At 39.9% G+C, this 20,132-nt stretch overlaps 1 protein-coding gene across 3 annotated transcripts in view; it reads left to right on the top strand.

Moving 5' to 3' along the window:
- The first annotated feature begins 326 nt into the window (after nucleotides 1-326).
- The window catches only part of SEC22A (SEC22 homolog A, vesicle trafficking protein), a 53,796-nt gene continuing 33,990 nt past the window's right edge, over nucleotides 327-20,132 (top strand). Inside the window, exons 1-4 of one of the 3 annotated variants that reach the window (XM_059687646.1) lie at nucleotides 327-441; nucleotides 10,961-11,161; nucleotides 18,096-18,259; nucleotides 19,478-19,672. In XM_059687646.1, the coding sequence (XP_059543629.1) occupies nucleotides 10,980-11,161; nucleotides 18,096-18,259; nucleotides 19,478-19,672 (541 nt within the window). In that variant the 5' untranslated portion in view covers nucleotides 327-441; nucleotides 10,961-10,979. Of the gene's footprint in view, nucleotides 442-496; nucleotides 732-5,969; nucleotides 6,047-10,960; nucleotides 11,162-18,095; nucleotides 18,260-19,477; nucleotides 19,673-20,132 lie in introns of those variants that run through there. The other 2 variants (XM_059687647.1, XM_059687645.1) reach the window with 2 other exon arrangements.

Raw genomic sequence — 20,132 nt, 5'->3', positions numbered from 1 at the left:
CTAACACGGTGCTTGGTACATGGTAAACAAGTAGTAAGTGCTTGTTTAATCATGCATGGCAGGTGCAAAGGCTGGAAGGGGTCGCGTGAGAAACAAACTGCTTCCCGAACCAGGCAGGAGGCAGAAGAGGTTCGTCTTATTTGTGAGGGACAGCATGGACAGTCAGTACCGGAGTTCATCATCTCTTCCTGCAGGTGCCTGGAAAACTGCCAATCTCTCCGGGAGGGGGCGGGACTACCTCGGCTCCAGGAGGGGGCGGGTTAGTGTATCCTTCCCAGAGGACCTGATTGGCCCGGGCGTGCTGAGGGAAAGGGGGCGGGGCTCGATCCCGCCGGGAACCAGCCACGTCGGACGCCCGGCTGCCCCGCGCAAAGGCCACGCCCTGTTCCCACAATGCACTGCAGGCCGCGTCATTCGGCGCGGCAGGTCCCAGCTCGACAGGTACGCACTGGCCCCTCCCAGTCTTCGTTTCTTCCTTCTCGGGGTCGCTCAAACCCCCGGCCGGCCGCTCCCCTCCATTTCCCCGCCTCTCCGCACGGCCCTGGCCCTTGCCTGCGTATCTACAGACCAATTCCAGGGCAGGAACCCAGCCCGTGCCGTAGGGGCGGAGCCGGGTGTTGTTGGAACCAGGGAGCACGGGAGGAGCGGGATTGCGGGGACTTAGTCCCTTTCGACTTGCGGGGTCTTTGGTGCCGCGTGGGCGGCGGTTGCCCCCGGCTGACCTTCCGTGGGTACGGTATAGCCGGGGCCGGGGTCCGACGGGGAGGGCAGTCGCCCTGGGATGTCAGCAGCGGAGGGCATTCCCTGGCTCCCAGGTGTTGGAAACCCCGGGATCCACCCAGGCTGCTTAGATGCCCCCAAGAGTTTGACGTGGCTTTTTCCATTCCTTTTAGGCAGGGTGGGATTCGAATCGGGGGCTAAATTTGCGTTTTCGGGGGATTGATTGAATGAGCACTGAGCCCAGAGATTGGCCCGCGCTGGCCCTCAGAAACCTCATCGGGCCTTGTTATTGGCATTTTGGGAACGATGTGCATAGAGACCTGAGCAGTTGGCTGGACAGATGGAAAAGGGCTGCAAAATAAAAGACTGAGCCGCAGCCGGCTTGACTCTCTCTGCCAGTGATAGCAGTGTTGGGCTTTTCTGGTGCGCCGGAGTTCCCTGGGCCGTCCATCAGGGGTGGTTGGCTGCTGGAGAACCAGTCCTTTCTGTGCCTGTTGAGCCGAGGCAAAGCACAGGCGGAGGAGCCAGCCGCTGGACTGGAGAAGCTGGGATCCCAGCTCACAGGTGGAACAGCCACTGTTAAAACTCCCTGAATGAAGTTACTGGCATTTGCTCATGTGCTGACATTATAAGGCCGTGGTTCTCAACCTTGGCTAGAAATCAGGAGTTTAAAAAGATCCCCAGGTGATTCTAATGTGCAGCCAAGGGAAATCAGGATTTTAAAAAGATCCCCAGGTGATTCTAATGTGCAGCCAAGGTTGAGAACCACTGTTATAAGGAATTAGGCAGTATCTTGAACAGTACCTATGATTTCTGGTATGTGAGGGCTGTAGTTCAGTAATTGAATCTGACATCTGTGACCATACCCTAAGTTAATGCGACATCTGGACATTTCCTGTGTTGAGAACCCAGGATCTCAGTTTAGTGCTCCTTTTGGTGTATGATTTTTAAAAATCTAGGTATATTTTATATTGGTGTATGAAAGACGCCCAGCTCTCTTATCAAAGCAGGGGTGGTGGTGCCTGTGACCTTCCTCTCCATGTAGTTGAATAAGAAGCTTGGATATGTTGAGAGGCAATGCCTCAGAGGGTGGTTAGAGTGGAGCCTGAGTTTAAATCGATCACTTGCTAGTTTGGAGACTGAATTCATTAACCTTTCTGAGCTTGAATTTCCTCAAAGGTAAAATGGATCTGATAATACTTACCTCACAGGTTATTGGAAGACTTCCATGAGGTGATGTGTATAAAGTACCTGGTAACTCGAGGGTAGTCAGTTAATAATAATAATAATAATAATAGCCAACACTTAATATTGCACTTTAAGTCTGCAAGGCAGTGCTTCAGGTTCTTTACATGTTCCTGTAAGGTAGATACTATTAGTTTCTTTAAAATAATTCTATGAGATATATACTGTTAGTAACCACACTTTATAGGTGAGGAAATTTGGTATAGAAAGGCACAGTTAGTACATGGTTGAGCCAGTTTTGGAATCCAGGCAATCTAGTTCCAGAGTTCATCCTGTTAATTACTATACAGCCTCTTAAAGAAAACGTAAGCTGGCCTTTTATTATTATTTCAAAATGAGTAGCTAGATAGTTTCTGTATCACTGGGTTCTTGCCCCTGGTTGGTTTTAGGTGACTGGTGTAGCACAGTGATGTAGAGATAGAAGAAACTTAGGTTTAAGCACCAGTTCTGCCATATAGTAGCAGAGTGACATTGAGAAAGGGAGCCTTCATTTCCTCATCTTTCAAATGAAGGCTATCCCTACTCACTGTAAACTATGAGGTGCTATACACAAATGTTGGGGATTGACACGTTTGTGCATGTATTTGGGGCCCTGTTCCTAGATGTGGTGATAATCTACTCTGAAGCTTGAGGTCTTAAACATACTGTTCAGTGCAAGCTCCTGTAATAGGAGTATCAAAGGCTGCTGGAGAGGTTGGGGGTGGGACAAGTTGCAAAATAAATTCTGCTTATCCTTGGTAACCTTAACATTTTCCTTCTCTAAACTGTTTCCCAAGTGTCTTCCTGTTAATGTATGGCTGTATAAAGAACTTCCCTTTTCACTTAATCTTGCTCCCACCCTGTGCATCACAGTTAGTATAGGTTTCTTTCCAAATAAACCCCTCTCCCAATTCTCACAGACCTGTTAGCACTTTTAATGAAAATAATATGTACCATGGTAGTGTTTACCAAATTCTGGTACCATCAGATATGCAAGATAATTTGAGTAGTAGGCAGATGAACATTAAAAAAATAATAATTCTTCAAAATTTTCACACTCATATTTGAAACCACAAAAGTTCTTTATTTTAATTTATTAAGTTGGGAGAAAATCCTGGCACATTAACACTGATTTCACAGATACTATTGCTAAGGGTAGGGCAAAAAATAAATCAATTGAAAGACATATTAGGTAGATAAATAGTACAGGTGGGATACAGATATGGTAAGAATTCTGAAAATGGTACTTGGATGACTGAAGTTTGGGAAATAATGAACTAAAATAAAATATGAGCAATTAGCCCTAACTGGTTTGGCTCAGTGGATAGAACTTCGGCTTGTGGACTGAAAGGTCCCAGGTTTGATTCTGGTCAAGGGCATGTACCTTGGTTGCGGGCACATCCCCAGTAGGTGTGCAGGAGACAGCTGATTGATGATTCTCTCTCATCAATGCTTCTAACTCTTTTTTTTTTTAAATATATTTTATTGATTTTTTTACAGAGAGGAAGGGAGAGAGATAGAGAGCTAGAAACATCGATGAGAGAGAAACATCGATCAGCTGCCTCCTGCACACCCCCTACTGGGGATGTGCCCGCAACCCAGGTACATGCCCTTGACCGGAATCGAACCTGGGACCTTTCAGTCCGCAGGCCGACGCTCTATCCACTGAGCCAAACCGGTTTCGGCAATGCTTCTAACTCTTTATCCCTCTCCCTTCCTCTCTATAAAATATCAATAAAATATATTTTTAAAACATATGATTAACCCAATATAAATGTTTTTATCTTAAAAGAGGCATTTATGAAAGCATCTTGCTAGAAAATAGATATAAAGTATACTTATACATTGGGTTTTATTTATTACTTTTGAGAGGTTGCCTTCCTGGTACCTTGGGCCCATGGTCATTACCCCAGAAGGTTCTGAGGAAAAGAGGTCAGCATCTTGTTATCTTGGGTCTAAAAGGTTGCTCACCACTGTTAGAGTAGTTTGCCATTGTGGGACTTTTTTTCCCTCAGCCTTTACATAAATATTTACCTAGACCTCTACAATTGCTATTGGGAAGAGAATATAGAGTTCAGTACTCAGATTCTCTGTGACTTTTCTTCTGCTGTCTAAGGCATATGCAGTATTTTTCCAGTGTAAAAGGTGAGGGAAAATGGATCAGGGGCCTAAAAATGTATCTATGGCCCTTGTAGAACTACCATTGCTCCTAAATTTTCCCATGCAAGTATTTTAACCTCTTGCTTTCCCCAGTTCCCACTGGGCCTTCCTTGGCTTTCCCAACCACCACCTTGCCTACACTCTACACTGTACTCTAATCCTAGGTTGGCCTTGATGTGGACAAATGCCTCTTTCTGCTAGCACAGTCCAGATTATATGAGAGTGTTTTTTTCCCCCCAAGGAACTGCATTAAGAATCCATGGTAAAAAGAAAAAGGGGGGGGGGGCGGGCAGGGAATGTTAATATTTATTGAGTTGATAGAGGAGAGATTGCTTATTCTAAGATTATGGAAGTCTGTCTGCAAGTTAGTCAAGCCTGGCATTGCTCATTGGACAATCATCCCAGTTTCTTTTCCTAGTTAACTGGTTTGGATGGTAGGTCAAATGACTGAAGAAGAAACGTTTCCTTCTCAGAAAAATCTTATCTACTGATAATTCCCTGACAACCTCTTAAGAATTTTGACAGGGAATATCACTGCTGTATTGTATTAGCCTAAAGGTATGTATAAGGAATATCTGAAACGCAAATTGTCTAGCTAGTTTTACAGTTAGTAAAGTGGTAGTCAATGCATCTTGCATTGTGTTTGCTCTTTTAATCTGAATTTGTTTAATTCTGGATTGATGCCTCTTTTTTAAAAAATATATTTTTATTGATTTCAGAGAGAAAGGGAAAGGGAGAAAGAGATACAGAAACATCAGTGATGAGAGAGAATCATCAATTGGCTGCCTCCTGCACACCCTACACTGAGGATCGAGCCTGCAACCTGGGCATACTCCCTGACTAGGAATTGAACTGTGACCTTCTGGTTCATATTGATGCTCAACCACTGAGCCACACCGGCCAGGTTGGATTGTTGCTTCTTGATGGTAGGAACTATGTATTCCTAATGTCTGGCATAGTCCCTGGCATACAGTATGGACTGTTAAAAAATAAAACTTGAAGATGTAATTGGCTTTATTAAGTTAGTCATGAATACAGCTGCATACTGTCTAGCAACTAGTAGAGTGCTCTGAAGGGTTGTACAAAATGGAATGTTTTTAGAGGCAGAAGGAGGGTTGGGACTAAGAAGTTAAAAGTGGCCCTAACCGGTTTGGCTCAGTGGATAGAGCGTTGGCCTGCGGACTCAAGGGTCCCAGGTTCGATTCCGATCAAAGGCATGTACCTTGGTTGCAGGCACATACCCGGTAGGGAGTGTGCAGGAGGCAGCTGATCAATGTTTCTCTCTCATCGATGTTTCTAACTCTCTATCCCTCTCCCTTCCTGTCTGTAAAAAATCAATAAAATATATTTAAAAAAAAAAGTTAAGAGTGGATTATGTTAGTCGAGGACAGGCAGGGGGGCTCTTACCTGGCAGAACAACCTCACTTATGTGGATCAGGAAATTCCAGACTGATTGGTTTAAAATTACACTCCGGGGAGATTCTGAAACTAAAATCAGGGTGGGTATTTAATCTAGCTTTTGGTATCATGGGCTTTTAGCACAAGTGAGCACTTCTGGGCCTGTGGCTTTTCTTTTTAACAGTACTCAATAAATGTTTGTTGAATGAATGGACCTTACAGGTTGTTATTCTTTTCTCAGTATATGTTTTAGGAAGTATGAATCTTATCTTTTTGTCTTTTAAGTCATGAAGAAAGGAATAACTTTAAAGATTACATGAAAGTTGTCACCCTGTAATAAAGATAATTTCTAATATTTCTGTTGGGAACCTAAAAAGATCAGGCATGAAAGAATACAGTTTACTTTTTAAATATATATATATTATTGATTTTTTTTTTACAGAGAGGAAGGGAGAGGGATAGAGAGTTAGAAACATCGATGAGAGAGAAACATCGATCAGCTACCTCCTGCACACTGCCTACTGGGGATGTGCCCGCAACCAAGGTACATGCCCTTAACTGGAATTGAACCTGGGACCCAAATTGAACCTGGGACCCTTCAGTCCACAGGCCGATGCTCTATCCACTGAGCCAAACCGGTTACTGGTTAGGGCAGAATACAGTTTACTTTTATTTTATTTACTTTTCTTAAAAATTTTTAAATTGATATTTAGAGAGGTGAAGGGGGTGGGGCGTGGGGGGGAGAGAGAGAAACAATCGGAGAGTTGCCTCCATCAGATGCCCCAACCACGCCCCAAACCTGCAACCTGGGTATGTACTCTGACCGAGAATCAAACTCACCACCTTTTGGTGTACAGGACGACGCTCCAAAGAACCAAGCCATATTGGCCATTGCCAGTCTACTTTTAAATACTGAGTATATGGGTGTTTGGAAACTATCATTACAACCCTTTCCTCGTGTTATCAGAGTAGTCCTTGTGTTGCAGTATATTTCTGTAAAGATAAAAGTTTTACATTTAAATAATAAATGTTTAAGAGTATGAAATGACATGTTCCTGCTTTCTTAAGGTAAATGTTGCAACTGTGGTTTAAGTAAATAAAACATGGTAATACTTTTTAAAAGGGATTATAATATAGCTTTTATCCCTTGAGAAATTGCAGTTTTCTCTTGCTACTGCTTTTAGAAAAGAAATTAGTTGAATAGGGACAAAAATGATTTTATCCACCTGGTCGGTGTGGCTCAGTGGTTGAGTACTCACCTATGAACCAGGAGGTCACAGTTGATTCCTGGTCAGGGCACATGCCTGGGTTGCAGGCTCAACCTCCAGTAGGGAGCGTGCAGGAGGCAGCCGATCAATGATTCTCTCCATTGACGTTTCTATCTCTCTCTCTCCCTTTCCCTTCCTCTCTGAAATCAATAAAAAAATTCTTTTATCCAAATCATTTATGTCATGTTGGAACTTTAAAGAATCCATTATGGTAAAGGCTAATTTAATTCCTGCTGGGTTTTTTCCCTTTTAAGTAAATTATAGAGGAGAAAAATATAAAGGGTAATGACATATTAATACCTAGCTATTCCTGTCATTTCCTCATGAAAACAGGAAAAGGGGGGAGTAAGTATAATGCATTAGCATTATTATTTGGGTTAATGTTTATTGTCAATCAGTTACCATCGTCAGTGGGCAGTCAGATTTTGACTTCACACAGCAATAAAAATTAGGGATTCCTGATTTCCAAACTCATTACCAGTTGGTTTTCTATACCATTTTCGATATATTACTAACTCAATTTTTCATTTTGGAATGAGATAAAATTGACCCACCTGAACTGGGTGGGTAAAGACTAAATTACTCTCTGAGATATAATGTCATGAAATTGTTATCAGATTTTTTCAGTTTCCAGTTGCCCCGACTACTCGTGAAAGAGAAGCATTCAGTGGGGTAGTGCTCTGATGGCCTAACAGAAAATAGTTATCACTTAATTTCACACTGTCAACATGTTTAATTCAATGTTTTTCAAAGTATGATCTTTAGACAATAGCATAGTAATTACCTGGGGAACTTGTTAAAAATGGGAAGATTCTCAAGTCCCGTTCTGCAATGGATCAGAATATTTTGGAGGTTGGCCCAGAAATCAACATTTCTAACCAAACTACCAGTGATTTTTTATATAACCTAAATTTGAGAACTGCATTTTTTTTCAAATCAAAGTTTGACTATTTACTTGATTTCTTTCAAACCCAGGCCTATATAGACCTTTTATTTATTTTTATAATGCATGATCAGAATGTAATAAGAGAGGCTATTATGATTTACTTTCTGGTAAAAAGATTGAAGATAGTATTAAAACCATTAATTCCTTTAGCTTTGAGATTTACTGTAAATAATATTTTTTCTGGGTATAAAAGTAAGATGTGCCCATTGTGAAATATTATGAAAATTTAGGAAATTATAAAATGATAACCATCATACTGTTTCCTGGAGATAAGCATTATTCTAATTTTGATATGTTTCCTTCCTGTATCTGTTTCTCCATTATCTTTCCCTTCTTTCTTTTCTTTGTCTCTATAGAAAACATTTGGTGTTTTCATTATGCCTTTTTTTTCTACCTAACAGAGAGCATTTTACCACATTATTAAACTATTTTTCACAAACATAACCTTTAGTATCTGCAATATATTCTGTCATATGAGTGTATCTTTTTTTTTTTTTAATATATTTTATTGATTTTTTACAGAGAGGAAGGGAGAGAGATAGAGCGTTAGAAACATCGATGAGAGAGAAACATCGATCAGCTGCCTCCTGCACATCTCCTACTGGGGATATGCCCGCAACCCAGGTACATGCCCTTGACCGGAATCGAACCTGGGACCTTTCAGTCCGCAGGCCGACGCTCTATCCACTGAGCCAAACCGGTTCCGGCGATATGAGTGTATCTTAATTTATTTAACTATCCCCCTGTTATTGGATGTTCATGTTGTTTCAGTTATTGCTGTGAAAGGATGCTTTTCTGTTTAAAATTTTGTCTGACTCCAATTACTTTCCTTAGGATAGGGTTATATGGTATTTAATTTTTTTGTGGTCAAAGGGCATGAATATTATTTTTTTAAACATGTTTTTTTTTTTTAATTAAATCTTTATTGTTCAGATCATTACATTTGTTCCTCTTTTTTTTTCCCCCCATAACTCCCCTCCTCCCAGTTCCCGCCCCACCCTCTGCCCTCACTCCCCACCCACTGTCCTCATCCATAGGTGCACGATTTTTGTCCAGTCTCTTCCCACATCTCCCACACCCCTTTCCCCCCCAAGAATAGTCAGTCCATTCCCTTTCTATGTCCCTGATTCTATTATAATCAACAGTTCATTCTGTTCATCAGATTATTTATTCACTTGATTCTTAGATTCACTTGTTGATAGATGCATATTTGTTGTTCATAATGTGTATCTTTACCCTTTTCTTCCTCTTCCTCTTCTCAAAGGACACCTTTCAGCATTTCATATAATCCTGGTTTGGTGGTGATGAACTCCTTTAGCTTTTCCTTATCTGTGAAGCTCTTTATCTGACCTTCAATTCTGAATGATAGCTTTGCTGGATAAAGTAATCTTGGTTGTAGGTTCTTGGTATTCATCACTTTGAATATTTCTTGCCACTCCCTTCTGGCCTGCAAAGTTTCTGTTGAGAAATCAGCTGACAGTCGTATGGGTATTCCCTTGTAGGTAACTGAGTTTCTTTCTCTTGCTGTTTTTAAGATTCTCTCTTTATCTTTTGCTCTTGGCATTTTAATTATGATGTGTCTTGGTGTGGTCCTCTTTGGATTCCTTTTGTTTGGGGTTCTCCGCGCTTCTTGGACCTGTAAGTCCATTTCTTTCACCAGGTGGGGGAAGTTTTCTGTCATTATTTCTTCAAATAGGTTTTCAATATCTTGCTCTCTCTCATCTTCTGGCACCCCTATAATTCTGATGTTGGTACGCTTGAAGCTGTCCCAGAGGCTCCTTACACTATCCTCGCATTTTTGGATTCTTTTTTCATTTTGCTTTTCCGGTTGGATGTTTTTTGCTTCCTCACATTTCAAATCATTGACTTGATTCTTGCGCTCCTCTGGTCTGCTGTCGGGCGTCTGTATAATATTCGTTATTTCAGTCCGTGTATGCTTAATTTCTCGTTGGTTCCCCAATATAAGATCGAGGGTCTTATTAGTTTTCGTGTAGATCTCATTAAGTTTATCGACAGCTTCTAAACAGTTCTTGAGAGACCTTAAAAGTGTGGTTCTGAACTCTATATCTTCCATTGACAATTTTGTCCTGTTTCTTTGTCTCCGCATTTTGTTATGCTTCCTTGGTGTACCCCCTAGTGGTCTTTGTTCGAAGTCTTATAGTTAAATCTTGATTGTTGTAGCTAATTCCAGGGAGGGTTTGACCTCCAGGCCAAGTGGCTATGAGAATCAGCTGTGTCAGCAGTGAGAGAACTTCTGTCCTCTAGGGAGGTGCTAATCTAGCCTTTGCCTGAGGCTATCCGGCAAATGCCTCTGTGCAGGGCTTGGGCGGGGCGGGTCGCACAGGATCAACAGGGTGGGCTGGAGAGAGCAGTTATGGCGGCTCTCAGTCCTGTCCCCAGGGGCTCTGCCTCTCTGAGTCCCAGCACCCGCTGCAAAGCTCGGAGAGAAAGCTGCACTCGCTCTGACCGAAGCCAGACAGTCCCGCTTCTCCCGTTTGAGTCTGGGTCCCTAAAGACTCGCCCGGATCTGGTGCTCAGAGTCTGCGACTCCCTCCCGATTGAAAACAACAACCGCGCCCTCCGCCGCCAGCCCGCTCCGTGCACTCCGCACCTCAGAATTTGACTTCAGCACTGCGCCTCCTCTGAGTGTCCGTGTGCGTTTCTCTTTCCTCCTAGTTGTAGGACTTCCATTCAGCCAGCATTCCTGTGGTTCTGGGTGATGTCCGTTCCGTGTTTTAGTTTCACTTTTGAAGTAGTTGTTCAAAGCAGCAAACTCCGGCGTTAACCTATGCCGCCATCTTGGTTCTCATTTTTTTAAACATGTTTTATTGATTTTTTTACAGAGAGGAAGGGAGAGGGACAGAGAGTCAGAAACATCAATGAGAGAGAAACATCAATCAGCTGCCTCCTGCGCACCTCCTACTGGGGATGTGCCTGCAACCAAGGTACATGCCTTTTACTGGAATCGAACCTGGGACCTTTCAGTCCACAGGCCGACGCTCTATCCACTGAGCCAAACCAGTTAGGGCGGCATAAATATTAAAACTCTGTTAAATATTGTCCAATACTTATGAAAATGCCAGAAAGAAACAGGTATTATTTTTTTAAACTAATTTGTTAAGGAAAGCATACTCATCGTTTTAATTAGTATATCTTTGATTATTAATGAATTGAACATTTTTACACTGTTTATCAGCTTTGGCTTTAATTTTTTATCTAACCCAAATTTTTCGTTTTGTTTTAGGTCTTCTCTGTCGCTTGAAATGTCTATGATTTTATCTGCCTCAGTTATTCGTGTTAGAGATGGACTGCCGCTTTCTGCTTCTACTGACAATGAACAAGGCACAGGCGTGCAGGAGTGCAGAAAGTACTTTAAAATGCTCTCAAGGAAACTTGCTCAGCTTCCCGATAGAAGTACACTGAAAACTGGTCATTATAACATTAAGTAAGACTTTAATTTGCTTCATGAAAATCACTTGCTTAGTGGTTGTCATTTTAATGAAATTTAAGTGGTGAAAATAGAAATTAGTGTTTGTTTAGGAAAACCTGTTTGAGTTAATCATGTGATTCTTATACTAAATAGTAGGTCCCCTTTTTTATCTGGCTTTAGAAAAATTTATAGTTTTGCAGATCTCAGATATGCCATCTTATAAGTTGATCACTAGGTATTTATTGGTGTTCTTATACGCCCAGGAAAACTGTAATGGGAAATTTTAAAAAAATCTTACTTTATACCTGCTTTCAAAAAACTTAAGTTTACATTCTAGTCAAAGGGGATAGTATTCATCACTATTTATTGTATCTAAAGAAAGTAAAACTGATAGGATAGAGAGTGACTTTGTGGTAGTCAGGGGTCTACCACAGAGACCTAAAAGATGAAAAAGAAAGCAGTCATATAAAGGATGCTATGGATGAAGAGCAAGGCAGAGATAACAGCCAGTGCAGGAGGCCATCAGTACAGATCAAGATGAACCAGAGATGCTGAAGCAATATGGGCAATTATAATAGAGCGGCAGAAAGTGAGGCCAGAAAGGTAGGAATTGGATAGATAATGTAGAGCCTTCTAGGTTATGTGAAGGAGTCTGAATTGAATAATACAATAGGAAGCCATTGAAGAGTATTAAGATGGAGAGTTATATAATCTGATTTTAGCTTTGAGTACCGTAGATCATCGGGGCTACTCTGTGAAGAATAGGCTCTAAGGGAGAAAGAGAGGAAGCAGATCATTTAGGAGACTCAGACAGCAGTGATTTTTATAACTTAAACTAGGGTGATAATAATGAGAAGTGGTGGGATTGTGGCTGTATTTTGGGAGTAGCACCAACAAATCTTCCTTATGGATTAAAGTGGGATGTGAGAAAAATAATTAAGAGTCCTCTAGATTTTTGTCCTGAGGATCTGGATAGATAAAGGGGATGAAGTGAGCAGGACTGGCAGATAAGTGTTTCAAGTGATAAAAATCAAGAGGTCTGTTTGAACATGGTAAGTCTGAGATGCCTGTTAGACATCCAAGAGGCACTGTCAGTCAGGTAGGTAGCTGATGTGTAAGTCTGAAGTTTAGTGAAGAAGGACAAGTATGGAGATTTAGATTTGGAGGTCAGCTTATAGTTTGTAATTAAAACCATGGGAATAGATGAGGCCATTTGGAGAACATACACATATAACAATTAGAGCACAGTTAACTCCTGAGCAGTTTGATACTGATTGTGCATACTGTCAGAAATCAGATAAGGGCAAGGTCTGTATGGGATATAATAGAGAGAGAGAGAGGGCTTCATTATTGAGAAAAGACATGAACCATGTCCTAAAGAATTAGTAAGATTTGGCTAAGGCAGAGAGGAGGGAATCCAGTACAGGGAGGAGAGGCAGAAAAAAGAATGTGACTTAGCATGGTGGTAGCATTAATCTGCTTGGCCCAGTGAAGTGAGTGGTGATTTAGGGATAGTTGTGGGAAATGTGAGATAATTAGTGTGACGCCAGACCCTGGATTCCCCTGAAAGTTTTGATTGACAGATTTCACTTTGATGTAATAGGAGGTTACAGGAAGCTGTTACTACAAGTTGGAGGGAAATGACTTGATAAAAAAACGAAAACAATGCTGACACAGTGGAATGTAGGGTGAAATGGAAAGCCTGAGAGAAGAGAGGCTAACTTCTAATTAGGGCCTGAACTAGTTAAATACAAATGTAAATGCAAAAGAAAATGCCAGCCATAAAGACACATCAAAAAAAGAATCAGTTAAGCCTTATAAAATGGAATCCCAGAGATGAGGAGAAGAAAGAAACAAAGATGACTGAAACCTTGGAATTGGACAAAATGAGGTCTTTGGAAAGGGTTGCTTATGGGCCAGGGGAGGGTGGGTGGTGAGGAAGGAGAGCAAGATAATGAAGCTCCATTTTGAGGTGGGATAGAAATTTTGGAATCATTCACATAGAAGTTGAAACTGAGAGTGGAAGCAGCCTGAGTTTCTGAGAGGCCCAGGACAGAACCTTAGAGAATGTCAATAACTGTGTGGATCACCTGAGTAATGGTAAGCTGCTATTTTTTACTAGAGGCCCGGTACATGAAATTCGTGCACTCAGGGGAGTCCCTCAGCCCGGCCTATACCCTCTCGCAGTCCGGGACCCCTCAGGGGATGTCAGCCTGCCAGTTTAGGCCCTATCCCCCTGGGGATAGGGCCTAAGCTGGCAGACAGACATCCCTCTTTCAGTCCAGGGCTCTTGCAGTCCGGGACCCCTCACTCCTTATCGCCCGGCCGTAGCAAAGGCGGGAGAGGCTCCCACCACCGCTGATGTGCTCGCCAGCCCAGCCGTAAGCCTGGCTTCTGGCTGAGCGGCGCTCCCCCTGTGGGAGCACAGTGACCACCAGGGGGCAGCTCCTGCGTTGAGCATCTGCCCGCTGGTGGTCAGTGCATGTCATAGTGACCTGTCGTTCCACCCTTTGGTCGATTTGCATATTAGGGTTTTATTATATAGGAATTGGGTTTTCAGAAGGTTTAATTATAAAATAGTAGTGGCAATGGTGAGTATATCTAAAATGATGTCTTAGGCTAATCCTGTTACTTGGAGGAAAAAATTTTAAACATTTTAATATTTTATTTAATAGTCAGAGGCTCTTTGGGTTCCTGGAGTTATTCTGCATTTTAGTTATTGTATAATGCTGTAGACAGATACCAACATTATAGAAGATTGGCATGTATATAGTATATTCTGGCAGACATCCTGGACTTAAACACACACACACTTTTTTTTGCAAATGTTTTCTGTTCCTCTACCTTATTCTCTTAAAAATAGAGTAGAATGTAGTAACATTTTAAACACCCCTCTAATTCTGTTTAACTGTTGTGAATTCAGTTTACTAAAAATAATAATAATAATTATTATTATTATATTATGATTCAAGAGTACAGGTAAGAAAATCTTGTAAAGAAATAAAATAAAGATAGTAGAATAGTACACTGAAGTAACATTTTCTTTTTTTTTTTCTTTTAAATACATTTTACCGATTTTTTACAGAGAGGAAGGGAGAGGGATAGAGAGTTAGAAACATCGATGAGAGAGAAACATCAATCAGCTGCCTCCTGCACGCCCATGACTGGGGATGTGCCCGCAACCAAGGTACATGCCCTTGACCGGAATCGAACCTGGGACCCTTCAGTCCGCAGGCCGATGCTCTATCCACTAAGCCAAACCAGTTAGGGCTGAAGTAACATTTTCGTTTAGAGATACAAACACTTCCTTTGGAGGTATAAATAATTTATTTTTTATTTATAGTCCATTCATTTGTTAGAGAGGGCCACAGATATTGCTTTGAGCTTTCTTATAGCCAAAGCAAAAGGTGATAATTGGTCATTTACAAGATTCACAGTGTCCATTGGATCAAAACATTGTTTTTCAAATTTCTGAGATCTGATGTACATAAAAAGGAACAGTCATAACAAGGAGCTTTTTATGATTTTTCTTATAACATTACTTTTTATTTCTCTTAGCATTGTGGTTTCCAACTTTGTTTAGAAATTGAAGTACTGTTTGTAGAATACCACAGCAAACAAACAAAGTAACTAACTAGATAATTATGTGCTAATTCAGATGGTACCTCACATTAGATTCTGGTTGAATAGACAGAGGAAGATCATATTTTTGAGAAAAAAATTAGGAGAGTAATATTTAAAATTGAGAAACTTCCTTTAATTTTCTGTCCCTGGAAAAATGATGACTTTATCAGAGTGTAGTGACTGAATACTTCAGTTCAGCTAGCGGAGCATATTCTGTGGAGCATGGCTTGTGCTGGCACTATGCTTGCACACATCCTAGTAGCTGCTCAGTGAGGGATGGTTGTTTTGGGGGTATTGGCTGTGTTTAGAGTGCCATGAAATTAAGTCTTCATTTCTCTCCAAAATTTTTCAACTCGGCTCATTGATTTGGGGCAGGATGTGTGTGCATAATCTAGTTTTGGGATTTCACATTATGTAGTGATATTACAATTCTCTCTGCATAAAATTTTAAGGTATTCATCTGTTTCATAAGTTAAAGGATACTTTCCTTAAATTGTCATAAATATTTAAAATGTAAACATTTGTCACTACTTAGGAAACAACAATGACTAAAGCAATAATTATGAACCACATGAAAACTAAGTTGAATCTTATGAGATCTTAAAATCTTGAGACACTGATATTATGAAAAGAGAGATGTCTTTGGGAGGCCAATCATACTTGTGAATATTAGTGCAAGAAATAAAATTTCTTAGTTTTTTCACTGTGAATTCATTTGAAGTCTGATCATGGCTGTGAGCTTCATAGATTCTCTCCTTTCCTGAGGATTCACTTTCTCCATATCTGTCCCCAGACTGCTGCCTGCAGCTGGGAAGGCTATTGTATATTTTAGGCTTACCTGCCTTTTGGTTTTAGTTCCTAGCAGTGCTTTTCTTTCACTCTTTGGTGTTATGTTCTGATTACAGGAGTAACAATTTCAACATTATCACAGTACCTCCAATTATCAGGCCCTCTACTTTAGGTTGTTATTAAATATCACAACAGCTCTTTGAATGGCTAATAAATAGAGCTCTTTCCCATTGCTGAGGGCAGAAACACAACTTATTCTGGCTTAAGCAAAAACAAGGGTATTGTGAAGGGCTTCTGGGTTGGCTGGAGCCAGGGGCTCAGAGGTTATCAGGAATCTTTCTCTCATTTTTCCAGTCTCTTTCCTTTTGCATATGTGTATTCTCCATGTAGTAGAGAAGACTGTACAGGCAGCTCCAGGCTTACCTCATTCCAGCTGAGCAACCCCTCTCCTTCTGTTTCAAGAAAAGGACTTTATTGGTCTTTCTGTGTTGTGGTCCATTTCTGGAGTAACATTGGGGTTAGAGGGTTAAGGTACCCTTAGTTGGATCCTGGATCACATGCCCACCCCTTTGATGGACAGCTTTGCCAAAGTCATAGGGAATAGGTAGTAGGATTGAGATAATTTCCCAAAGGGAAGACGAGAAGGATGCTGGGCAGATATTCTACATCTGTTTTATATGTAGATGAGGAAACTGAAACTGAGCAGTAGGAATATAAAGAAACTTGCTCAAACTCACAAAACTAATAAATAGTATATCTGAACCACAGTCTTTTGTCTTCAGCATTCACATTGTTCTGTGGTAGAAGAGTTGTCTTCCTTTACCTTTCAACTCTCTTGACAGGGAGCATTCCTAATTCTCCTAATTATTTTCACTTTTTATGGAGATAAAAATTAACCAGGAAAAAGAATTCAGTGAAAACTAGCCCTCTTTTTTCTTTTCTTTTCTTTTCTTTTCTTTTTTTTTTTTTTTTGGTTGAGAAATAATGAGGAACAGAGTATGTATAAAGTCTAAGATTGATGAGACAGCATGGTCTCATTGGAGACTAGATGTTTGGTGGGAAAGGGGCATGGCAGGAGGAAGAAAATAACTTGTGGTTCCTGCTTTCCTGTTTCGTTTCATTACTAGCATTTTTTAAACTCTTACCCGAGGATATGTTTATTGATTTTTGAGAGAGAGAGAGAGAGAGAGAGAGAGAGAGAGAGAGAGAGAGAGAGAAACATTGATATGAGAGAGAAACATCAATTAGTTGCCTCTTGTGCATACCCCAACCTGGGACCACACCTGCAACCTAGGTATATGCCCTGACCGGAATTGAACCCACAACCTTTTGGTGTAAGAGGCGATGCCCCAACCAACAAAGCCACACTGTTTATTATGGAGAAATCTTCCGTTTTCAGCACCATGTATGTCAAATAGGCTCTTACGAACTGGTCCAGGAACTTACAATGTAGTTTCTGTGGGGAAATGATTTCTAGGTGCTATAAACTTCTGGAATACTAACCAATAAGTAAATTAGGGATTACCTGTGATAGATTATCTAAAAAAGTGAGGATCTACATTTTCTGGGGTGTGAAGGTGTTAGGGTTAGAGGGAAAGAGTGAATCGGGAATAGATGAACTCTGCAGAAAAGGAAATGAAGGCTGTCAAAGGCAAATTTTCCTTGCTCTGTGTTTTATCCAAGGCTCTGATAGTATAAGCACCTTTGGCCACTTAAAATCATCTTTTTCTCCTTTAGCTTACTATTATAAGTTGCTATCAACTGGCATTTTGCATATTAATGCTTTTTTTATTTAATGAGGTTAAAATTGGTGCCTAAAGTGGGTCTCTATTCATGGGATAACTTCTTCATTATTTAGCTCTTCATCATTGGAGGGTAATTGAAAGTTGACCTAATAAGGGAAGAATAAGTGAGAAAATAAGTTCCTGGTAGAATGCCACTCATGGTGGACACAGTCTCTTTCTGGTTCTTATCTCCTTACTGTCCCATTGAGGGCATAGTCTTGTTTTCACCTTGTTTCCTATAAGATGTATTTGGTTTAGATTTCTAAAATCCATAAGGCATACTCACTTTTATAATGTCAAACATTTTTATATTTAATGGTTGAAGTGCTTTATTTTAGAGACTGGTATTCAGTGTGGAAGGTTCTATTTCAAAAATAATATTTTTCTTATATTTAGCAATTTTAACAGTAGATTAGAGATCGATGGCATGCATGTCCTACTGCAGAATTTTTTTTCACCCAGGAAAGCTTTTTTTCCCTTTGCTTTCTACCCCAAGTGATAAATAACTGAAGTGTTAATACCATGCTGAGTGTTTCCCTGTAGGTATATTCCCCTTTTTTGTCTACTATTTTTAAACCACAACTAAAAATAGTATTTAGTTTCTTTAATTTTTTTTGCTAGAATATATAATGTTAATATCTTCATTGCCACTTGTAGCAGCAGTTTATGTTGTAATAGAATCAGTCTTGTAAAGCAACGAATTACCTTAATTTACTTTGAAATTTTTAAACCGATGTTTTTTTATATTCTAGTTTTATTAGCTCTCTGGGAGTGAGCTACATGATGTTGTGCACTGAAAATTACCCAAATGTTTTGGCCTTCTCTTTCCTGGATGAGCTTCAGAAGGAATTCATTACTACTTATAACATGTCGAAGACCAACACTGCTGTCAGGCCATACTGTTTCATTGAATTTGGTAAGGGCTTGATTTTTTTTCCTTTTCATTATCCTGTCTCCAGCCAGTCATAAGGGATTTTTTATCTTCACTGGGGGGAGAAATGGGGGAGAGGGAAAACTCAAAATATTCTGCTTTTGATAGAATAATTTAACAAATGGACTATAAATTATGACAGTGTCTTCATATTAGAAAAAATTGAGTATGAGCTGTGGAGGTAATTTTGATTATTGGCATAAAGAATTAATCCCAGAGGATAGTTTCTGAATGAGAAATTTATAAGCCAGAGATTCAGAATTTTGTGTTTGTGGGATAATCTTTTATAGTGTGCTTACTATAGAACAGAGGTTTGCAAACATTTGCTGCAAAGGACCGTATAGTAATTATTTTAGGCTTTAAGCACCATAAGATCTCCGTCACAACTACTCAGCCCTGCCATTATAGCTGGAAAGCAGCCATAGGCAATGTAGAAATGGATGAATGCAGTTATATTCTAATAAAACTTTATTTACAAAAATGGTCAGCAGACTAGATTTGGCCTGTGGGCATTAATTTTTTTGACTCCAGATGTACAAGGGAAAAAAATAGTGAAACCAAGTTACAAATTGTGAAAATAAAATTGCAATATTATTTAGGACAGTGGTCGCCAACCTTTCGGACCTCGCGGACCACTGGTTTGCAACCGCTGATTTAGGAGATATCTTGGAAGATATTTAGGAATTGTCTTTTATTAAATTTTTTTTTTAAATATGCATTCTGATGGTGTAAGCAATAAATAAGAAAACAGGTTTATAAGAACATGCAATTTACAGTGTATGTTCTTATGGAATTACAACTGATAAATACAGACTTACTATTTTATGAGATATGAATCCCCATAAAATTAAGATTTTGGTTTAAAAATTAAAGCTATTATTTTTTTTGTTTTGTTGTAGAAGTTCAAAGTAATTCATTGAAGTGGATATACTAGTAGAAATATTCTCTGTCAGATAGTGTTAAATCATTAGTTTACTTACAATTATTAATTCCTACGCGGTATCATTTCTAGAGTGAGCAACTGATAACTCCATGATATATTCACCATGAAACATAAATATTAGAACACTTCATGACAATTCAACAGTTTTGGATAACAAATTAAACAGTTTATCTGCAAAATTTACTACCCATAAACCTCACACTCTCAAATTATTTAATTAACAAATGACTGCAAGGACATTTATTTTTTATTTTACATAGATAACTTCATTCAGAGGACCAAGCAGCGATATAATAATCCCAGGTCTCTTTCAACAAAGATAAATCTATCTGACATGCAGACGGAAATCAAGCTGAGACCCCCTTATCAAATTTCCTTGTGCGAACTGGGGTCAGCCAATGGAGTCACATCTGCATTTTCTATTGACTATAAAGGTGCTGGTAAGATTTCTTCTGGTGAGTGCTGGATCTCAATTATTTTATTTTAAAAACTGAGGAACTCTCAAAAATGAACTATTTTTATTTTAGTATTTTGAAGCAAGTACTTGAGAGAATGTAGAAGTTCAAAGTAATCCTTTCTCAGTGGCTTATGTAGTAATCTAGATATGTGACTAATCAGGAAAATACTTTTAAATAGCAATTTCAAAGGAACTGTGTAGTAGGGAAACATTTAAGAAGGTTTCTTTATAAGCAAATGTTTCTGGAAGTGAATAGTTTATTTATAATAGTAGTGTATGTTTAGAGGCATGTAAAGTACTCTGCTTTATATCAAAATGGCTAGATATATTCAAGGCCAGGGTTTTTGACAGTCACAGAAAATGTGATCATCTACTCACACCTCCCCTCCCAAACAAGGACTTATAGTTGTGACAGTTTGAAAACTTCTGCTTAAAAATGGAAGCCTCATTATTTTATA

The sequence above is a fragment of the Myotis daubentonii genome, chromosome 3, assembly GCF_963259705.1.
Source record: "Myotis daubentonii chromosome 3, mMyoDau2.1, whole genome shotgun sequence".
NCBI lineage: Eukaryota > Metazoa > Chordata > Mammalia > Chiroptera > Vespertilionidae > Myotis > Myotis daubentonii.
This window is presented reverse-complemented; position numbering and strand designations above follow the sequence as displayed.